This window comes from Carlito syrichta, unplaced genomic scaffold, assembly GCF_000164805.1.
Source record: "Carlito syrichta isolate Samal-C Ts95f unplaced genomic scaffold, Tarsius_syrichta-2.0.1 Scaffold120728, whole genome shotgun sequence".
NCBI lineage: Eukaryota > Metazoa > Chordata > Mammalia > Primates > Tarsiidae > Carlito > Carlito syrichta.
The window spans coordinates 7717-16690 of record NW_007064824.1 but is presented as its reverse complement, the minus strand read 5'-3'; the positions used below and the strand labels follow the sequence as shown (position 1 = coordinate 16690).

Below are 8974 nucleotides of genomic sequence, written 5' to 3'. Positions count from 1 at the left end.
GGTCCCGCCCACCGGAACTGGGGCCGAGACGCGCCGCCGGGCCGGGCCGGGCGCCGCCCCTGTACTCGCAAGACAGACGCGCGGGAGATGCACACTACACAACACGCCGGGGACGAACACAAAGCGCGCACACGCACAACGCACAACACACGACTCTTGCGCACACACACCACCAGCGCGGGACACGCACACTACACACACACACGCACCCGCGGGCGGGCACAACAGATGCCACCGAGGGGCCCCAGCTCAGGCTCGGCTGCAGGGAGAAGAAAGGACACCACGCCACGGTCAGGTTTTGGCCTTTAGTCTGAAAAAGTGTTGATTGAAAGTGTACAACAGAGCGGGTGCAAGCGGCTGGGGGCCACGAAGCCGCTAATAAAAAAGAATGTTCTTAAATAAAGTGTTCACAGAGTAAAAACCAGAGCCGCCAGTCCTTCCTCCGACACACGCACAGGCTCGGAGCCGGCCGTGAGCCCCGGAGCGAGGGGAGACGGAGGCCACAGCGGCCCCAGCGGCCCCTGCACATCTCATACCACTAAGGCTAAAGGAAAAAGACAAAACTCAGTCTCGGTCCCGAGGGCTCAGAAACAGTCTAGGCGGGCAGGGATCAGGGTGACTGTTAGTCCCGCTTAGCCTTCTTGTTGTCGCTGCTGCCGTTTTCTTCGGCCCCCTCGGGAGAGCGCGCGTCCTCCAGTTTCCGCTTGCCACTCTCGGGCTGGAGCTCCGCCGTGGTCCGGGGCTTGAAGCAGATGATGATGCAGGTCATGTTGTCGCACCCTGTGCCATCCCCAGAAGTGTCGGGTGCCAGGCACTGGTCCAGCAGCTGCGAAAGGGATGGGTGGCTCAGCCTCAGCACCGGAACGCCTTCCTGGGAACCCAGAGTCCCACGGGAGGGCTGTCCCTGCTGAGGCACAGTAGAAGGAGAGGAAGGGCAGCAGGGGTCACAACACAGCCTGCCTGTCAGTCCATGAGGCTTGAGCAAAGTCGGGGAAATGAGGGAATCTGGAACCTTTCAGTCAGGGCTTGGTATCTGTCGGCAATTCACGGCCCTGGGCTCTGGTCTTCACCCAGGGTCGAGGATACACCTGGCTGTGCAGACCAGACGCCCTCTTCTCCTGCTTCCCTGAACTCACCTCTTCCACAATCGATGACAGTAGCCGGAGCTCCCCATTTTCATCACGCTGGCCAATCTTTGACTGAATGAAGTCTACAACTTCCTGACTGCTCATCACATTCCTGGGGTCAAAAACGACAGTCAGCATCACCTTTGCTCTCACCAAGGCAGAGCAGAGGAGTGTGGACAGAGGTGGCGGCCCAGGCCAATGTAAACACCTACAGAATTCTCCTCGGCTCGGCCTTAGGCTGGGTGGTCTCACTCACCAAGAGGTCTGCCTAGGCGCTAATCCTAGGAGCTCTGAGCCCTGGAAGAGAAGCAATGCTGCCGAAAAGGGGCTGGGGGGTGTTCTGTCAGTGCTCACCAGATGCCATCACAGGCAATGACCATGAACTCGTGGTCGTCAGTGAGAGTCAGCACCTTGATGTCGGGAAGGGCTGAAATCATCTGTTCCTCGGGAGGCAGGTTCTTGTTTCTCTTGTAGAAGTGGTCTCCTGAAGGAAAAGAGTGGCTGGGTGATATGCAGTGTCAACGCTTACCACGGACTGGTGGCTGAGACAGGTCAAACCTTGCCACTCAGCCCCCGTCTATACTAGCAGAAGGAAGAACTGAGTTCTAGCTGTTCTAGTTTCAGACCTACCATCAGGTCCTGAACCTCAAGGAAGTCACTCACCGATCTTTTTCATTATCCAGAAGGTCTCAAAGGCAGGTATAATGATAGCTATCTTATCTACTTCACAAAGATGCTTAAGGACAGAGGGGGCAGATATTAAAGTACTTCAAAAGGTATGAGGGCTACCAGGTAGTCTGGGACCAAGAGCAAGACCCACAAGTCCTCCCCATAGTTATCAGCACTCACCAATGGCTCTGGAGAGGTTGAGGCCCCCATTGACACGCCCATCCATGGTGACCTTGCCGCCAGCGTTCTTGATGCGTGCTAGCTCCACCTCATCTTCCGGCTTGTGATCATAGGACATGTCCAAAGCTTTACCAGCCTCAGACACCACACAGCGAGAGTCTCCCGCGTTGGCTACAATCAACTGTTGCCCTCGAATCAGCGCCACCACCGCTGTTGTGCCACTGTCAGAGCCAGGCTTCAGGGAAGAAAGGGAGCATCACAGGGGCCTTCGGGACTGGAGCTCCTCACGGCTGTGCCCCTGACCATCCACCCACGCTCATCCTCACTAGGACCCCCCAAGAGCTTGAACAAGCAAGAGGAACACAGATTTCCTACCTCCAGAGACAACAGCACACTCCCTCCCTCCCTTGTTTTTAGATAATTCTATCCCCCAAGTTTACCACCCAGTTCCCCATGCAGAATAAACCCCCTTGACCATGACTTCCAAGCTAAAGTACTGAGGAGATACCCTGCCTCAAAATCATGGGGATTCACACCAACCTCTGAGCTTTTCCAGACTCACTACTTCCCTTCCCAACACACCTCCTCTTTGCCTTCCATCCCAGGCACCATCATCTCTTCTTCTTCTTCATAGTCCTCTTCAGCCTCCTCGGTGTCATCTTCATATTCCTCATACTCTGCCTCCTCACTGCTGTAGCCATCCTCTTCCTCACTGCACTCCTGCCCAACGGAGGATCCCAGACTCTGAGACTTGAATGCCCCCCCCCAGCCCCCCCCCGACTCATACTCAGAACCTAGAAGCCCTAATGGAACATTGGTCCCCAAAACACTGAAAGACACAACTCTATGATCGTGAGAGTCTGCGGGCGGTAAAAGGCTAGCATGAGCAAAACAACATCCCAAACTGGGCTGCACGTGCCAGCAAGACGTCCTGAGGAAGCCCAGGCTGTCAGCCAAAGTACCTTCCAGGCAACGTGGCCAGGAAATAAATGGCCCAGAGAAGGAAACGCCCAGATATCCAAGGTGACAACTATCTTCTTGTTCTCTCTAGGAGACGGACCCTGAAAGGCCAGAACTAGGTCTACTTGTTGCAGTACTGAGAGAACCCTTGAGGGAGGGCAACAAATTCAAGGCTAAAGCTTGGAAGACAGTGTGTCTCAGGGGGTGACGTCAAAACAAGAGACAGAAAGAGAGTTGGAAGCCACAGTGGCAACCAAGCAGACCCTCTCTGCAACTCAGCATCTGCCTGCCCTTACAGGCCCTTACCTCACTGTCTTCCTCTTCCTCCTCCGCCTCATCTGACTCATCCTCACTGTCCTCAAAGAACTTGGACTTAGCAACTCGAGGCAGTTTGTCGGAGGCTGAAGAGCAGGAAGGCCCAGCCTCACCAATGGGCGTGCCAGGCTCACCACCACGGCCTGCCTCAGTCCCACGTTCCGAGTTGGAGGAGAAGCCCGTGTGGGCCTTGGCTTTGGGGCCATTTTCCTGTGAAGGAGTTTCCCTTAATGGACCCTCAGGTCCCGCCTCCCCATTGAGGCCCTGGGACCCTGGGTCCTCGCCGGTCCCAGCTCCAGATCTGCTGTGGGGAGGGCCCTTGTGACAGTTCTGCCCATAGCGTGTCAGCAGCTCTTCAATCGTCATGGCAGCCTCCTCGTGCAGCAACGCAGCCTCCTCGTTGTCCACTGCAGGGAAGAGGCGGAATCAGAGGCCCCGTGCCAGACTCCTCCCGGAAGCAGTTCCTCTCCCTGACTGAGCCCTTGCAGCCCAAGTCCAACTTCCTCAGCCGTCTGCTCCAAAGGCTCCTGTCTTGGATCACGTCTCAGAAGAACACCCGCTCGTTTCCTTCTCCTCCACAAACTTCCCACGGTCTTTGTGTTTCACTCCCTTCTTAGTCGAAGGCGCACCACTGACGAAGTATCCCCTCACCTCTCACCCGCTATTGTTAAGTTGGAAACCCTATGCTGGCTGAGGACCCAGGAGAAGTCCACAGTGTTATCTAGGCCTAGGATTCAGGCTTAGTGACTGGCTACTGGGCTAATGAATGTTCCAGTCTTGAAAAAAAGGGTACAGAAATACCAACAGGAACCAAGAAGACCTCATCACAATGACAAAAGATAATGTAATTTAAAATGTATACAACTAAGACTGCAGCCACTCAGTGAAGGCCCATTCTCTCCCTTCTTCCCACAACCAAACAGAGTGCAAGAGAACACCACAGAGTTCTCCAATGTGAGGACTCCCAGGTCTGTAGAAAGCCACCCTCTCATTGAATCGATAAACAAACAACATAGTAAAGCCTATTTCTTAAAATGCTGATTTTACCTCAAAGAGGGGATATCACACTCACCATCATCTTCGTCAGCTACTTTTTCTTTTTCATCTTCATCCTCAGTGGGTCGCCCTGCAATCTGTGCCAGCTCTTTAATGACTTCCTCAGTGGTCAGTTTGGCATCAATAGCCAGGAAGGCATCTTCTAAAGCCTGAATATAAGCAAAATAATATAAAACAGTGGGTCCAAAATGAATTCCGATATACAACTGTGGGCACAAGGAAGGAATGCTAATTAGAGGGTGATCTGCCATACCAAGGAACACTCACAGGTAAGCAAAACTGTTCAGAGGTCTGGGAATGATAAGTCAGGTCTAAAAAGATCTACAAGGCCCACTAAGCTTGGTTTAGACACTGAATTCTTCAACAGTAAACAAGCAGCAGCTGGGGCAGAAAGAAGTGACAAGCCAAGGGCTGGAGAACAAGGGAAAGCCTCTGAGTACAGAATGGCCAGGGAGGGAAGACAGACCTTCTGTAGCTTGCCTTCCTTGTAGGCCTTCTGGTCTTTGATGATATCGGGAAGGTACTTGGCACAGTACAACGCAACTTCCTCCCCTAGAAGAAAGGAAAGTAGTTCACCCGGAGCACTGCTCACACACAGAAAGTAATGCAATGTTGAGCTGCCATTCTGGAGTGAACCCCAAGCATTGAGAGGGGCAAATACCTGAGCATACCTGAAACCAATTTTAAGGATAATGTCTGGGTAGTTCTGACCCATAAAGTGTTTTTTGTTTTTTTTAAATATAGAGACAGGATACCCCTATGTGGCCCATGCTGGTCTTGAACTCCTAACTTAAGTGTTCCTCCTGCCTCAGCCTCTCAAAGTGCTGGGATTATAGGCATGAGCCACTATGCCTGGCCAGAAAGTGGATCTCACTGTCCCCATAGCACCTATCTTTTCTCACCCACTTAGTTCTTCAGTTAAAAAAAAAAGATAAAGAGGCTTTTGTGGCTAAAAGAAGGCCTGGTGAGATTATGAACCAACACAATACCCTACTGGGAAAAATAAAGGGAAGAATAGAGAAAACCAGCATCGGTAAGGAAAATGATATCCGAGGGCCAGACTCTGGAAAGTCAAAGAGCAAAGGACCTGTTCTTGCCCCATAAAGTCTGGAATCGGATCCACCTGGGCAACTTGGTGAGACCTCAACTCTACAATAAAATCAAAAAATTAGCCAAACATGGTAGCGCGTGCCTGTAATTCCAGCTACTTGGAAGGCTGAGGCGGAAGGATCGCCGGAGCCCAGCAGGTCGAGGCTGCGGTGGCCGGGAGCGGCCACTGCACTCCAGTATGGGCGACAGAGAGAGACTACAACTCAAAAAAAAAAAGTCTGCAATTGGGGTCCTAGTGTGTGGCCAATAGGATCTGCTAAAGTTACCTCCATGTCCATCGTAGACAGAAAACATGGCTGTCTCACTGTCCAGCTCAGGAATACAGTTGTGAGCATCCTAGGAAAAGAAGAGTATGATCAGCATGCATCAAGTTCAAAGAATTTTCGTGTTTGTGTACCTCAGAGGTACCTTCAGACCTTATTCACTCAGCCTTCCCTGGCTGGCCTATATGGCCTAGAAGCAAGAAAGGAAGGAGGGCTGATAAAACAGGAAAAGTACAGAGGGAGGGGAAGTAGAGGGAGGCGATGGAGGGAAGGAGGAAAGGAAATCACAGAGGCAGAATCACCTCTGTAGTCTAGTCGCCTGAACCTAGGAGGATCTTGGTCCAGGTGGCAGAATATTTAGCTATTGGAAATAGAGCTGACCCTTCTGGATTTGTGGGAAGTATGAGGAGAGCCAGACTAGAAGATCTTTAAAGTCACTTCCAGACCCATTCTTTGAATCACTTTATGACGAGGAAGAAGATGTTAGGAAAGGTAGCAGAAAGAGACCCAAGGGACTTACAACCTGAAAAGCTTATAGGAGAATCCTAAAACAGACTAGAGGAAAGCACTAGAAAGTTGTAAAGCTGCATCATACAGACACACAAAGGAAAGTACCACTGAAACAAATCCTTCCCTCTTCTCTCAAAGCTTAACCCTTTGCGCCAGGAGACATCTCACAAGTCACTTACCAGTCACTCAACTGCACTTTTTTATGAAACAGTGGAAAACAAATCACTTCATATTAAATAGTATAGCGTTGGAACCAATCACTTTATTGTAATGATACTTGACTGATAACAGATTTTGGACATCGAGGAACTTATTTATAACAAAGAAAATCAAAATTTTAAATCCATATTTTTCTAAAGTGTGGCAACATGTGAAATAATCACCCACATGCACTGCAGATGTATTGATACATGTTTATTCCATCTCTTTATTTGCTTTTTCATGTAATTCGAATGGAAAACTTTAAGGAAAATACGTTTTTGAAAAGTTTACACTGGCGTAAGTTTGTCCTGTATAATCACCAGCAATCTCTTTATGTCCCCTGAGAGGGGACATCTGAGTGGTTTGCTAGACTTATGATGTCTCCTGAGAGGCATTCAAGTGCAAAGGGTTAATACATTCAAGAAGTTATCCTCAGGCAGGGCAGAGGAGATATTTACAAAATAGTATCTCCCAACAGATAATCCTATTATTACAACACTCAAAATAGCCTGTCTACCTTCTACTCCCAGGCAGAACTGAGACATCATTCAATGCTAATGGCACAGCACACCTGAAAGAGAACTTTGCAAGGCCCTGCCACACCAACATTTTGGCTGGAAGGCTAAGCTTAATAGGATTCTCCCAATAACAAAATCCTGCCACCCCAAACTAATGTCCCAGGCTAAGCCAAAGTTCAACCAAGACTGTCAACTAGGTAAAGTGTGCTGAGGCTCATTCTGTCCCATCTTGGAAAATGATCCAACCATTGTCCATGTGCTCTCTATAAACAAAAAGGATATATATATATATAAAATCAGCTACTTACCATGCCTAATTATCCTTACATATGCCTTTTTCTTTTTAAGAGACAAGGTCTCTGTTGTTAAGGCTACAGTGCAGTGGCATGATCACAGCCCATCGCAGCCTTGAACTGGGTTCAAACCATACTCCCACCTCAGCCTCTGGAGTAGCTGAAACTACAGGCATCCCACCATCATGCCAAGCTAATGTGTTTTTATTTTTTGTAGAGATAGGGTCTCATTATGTTTCCCAGTCTGGTCTTGAACTCCTAGCCTCAAGCGATCTTCCCTCCCAGCTTGGCCTCCCAAAAGTGCTGGGATTAACAGCCATGACACAACACCTGGCCCACAAATTAAGTTCATAGTTCTCCATTCTATTTCAGGTATTAGCAGTTTAAAATTTCTCAACATATTAAGAGTGAGAACATCTGAATGCGGTGTTTCTTCTTGCCCCTGAAATAAGACTATGCCTTAACTATATAAGCCTAGAAAATAAAACTTAAGCTATTTTAAGGAAGGGAAGTGAAAGCATCAAAAAATGGGTACTGGGTCAGACGCAGTGGCTGAAGCCTGTAATCCCAGCACTTTGGGAGGCAGAGGTGACAGGAATGCCTAAATCCAGGAGTTCACGACCAGCCCAGGAATCTGGTGAGACCTCATCTCAAAAAAAATTAAAAAAAAAAAAAAGGTTAGAGTCGGGCTCGGTGGCTCAGCCTGTAATCCCGCGCCTTTGGGAGGCTGAGGTGAGTGGATTGCCTGAGCTCATGGGTTCGAGACCCGCCTGGGCAGGGAGACCTCATCTCTACAATAAATCAAAAAATCAGCCGGGTGTGGTAGCGCACGCCTGTAGTTCCAGCTACTTGAAAGGCTGAGGCGGAAGGATCGCTGGAGCCCAGCAGGTCGAGGCTGCAGTGGCCAGGAGTGGCCACTGCACTCCAGTCTGGGCGACAGAGTGAGACTCCAACACAAAAAAAAAAATAAAAAAATTAAATTTAATTTTAAAAAAGGTTAGTTTTGTATTTCCCTGTCTCCAGGAGAAAGAAGCGCCAGAAGCTCATGGGCTGCCACAACTGGCCCTGCACAGCATAGTCACACCAGCTGCCCTCTCAGCCTCCCCACCAGGACCACGCCACAGACAAAAAGTCACTTTCTCCTCTTCCAGCCACTCCACTACCAGCCACACTAGACACACGGTTGGCCTTCCTAGGCCTTCCTCGTCTCTCACCACCACAGCAGCACTTTCAACTAGCCTTGTGATCGTCTGTCTCCTTCCCCAGCATCCAGTGTACTTCAACTTGAATGTGCCTAGGAATTCATGGGTTCACTCATCCAGTCTGTGAATGCCCTATTATGAAACAGGATGTCTGGGTGCTTCGCATATTTCAGCGAAAAAAATACAGACCCAAACTTCGTAAGTACAAAATTTACATTCTAGTGGGGAATATACACAATACATAGAAGGTGTCTAATTAGTTTCAGAAGAAAACAATTGTGCCACTTTAATGTCAATTTTTTTTTTTTTTTAACTTTGTTCTGGCCAGCCTGCTTTCATTTTTTTTGAGTTAGAGTCTCACTCTGTCACCCAGACTGAAGTGCAGTGGCTGCTCCTGGCCACTGCAGCCTCGACCTGCTGGGCTCCAGCAATCCTTCTGCCTCAGCCTTCCAAGTAGCTGGAATTACAGGCGCGCGCTACCATGCCCGGCTAGTATTTTATTTATAGTGGAGATGAGGTCTCACCAAGTTGCCTAGGCGGTTCTCGAACCCGCGGGCTCAGGTAATCCAC

General features: G+C 49.6%; 1 protein-coding gene across 1 annotated transcript; it reads right to left on the bottom strand.

The window, feature by feature from the left end:
- Positions 1 to 287: 287 nt before the first annotated feature.
- Positions 288 to 5767, bottom strand: PPM1G (protein phosphatase, Mg2+/Mn2+ dependent 1G). Its single transcript, XM_008048168.1, has 9 exons — positions 5684 to 5767; positions 4774 to 4859; positions 4324 to 4456; positions 3243 to 3658; positions 2559 to 2696; positions 1977 to 2211; positions 1482 to 1611; positions 1137 to 1239; positions 288 to 826 (listed from the first exon to the last, which is right to left on the bottom strand). The coding sequence occupies exons 1-9, from the start codon at positions 5709 to 5711 to the stop codon at positions 623 to 625; spliced, it is 1473 nt and encodes a 490-aa protein (XP_008046359.1). The 5' UTR covers positions 5712 to 5767; the 3' UTR covers positions 288 to 622.
- Between the last annotated feature and the right edge of the window lie 3207 nt (positions 5768 to 8974).

Bases quoted from the DNA above. Each gene is read 5' to 3' on its own strand.
- PPM1G (XM_008048168.1), bottom strand. From the start codon at position 5,711: ATGTTTTCTGTCTACGATGGACATGGAG. The intron at 3,659-4,323 runs GTGAGTGTGATA...TCTTCCCTGCAG, and splicing joins AGTAGCTGACGAAGATGATG to TGGACAACGAGGAGGCTGCG. The intron at 1,612-1,976 runs GTGAGTGCTGAT...CTTTTCCTTCAG, and splicing joins CAACCTCTCCAGAGCCATTG to GAGACCACTTCTACAAGAGA.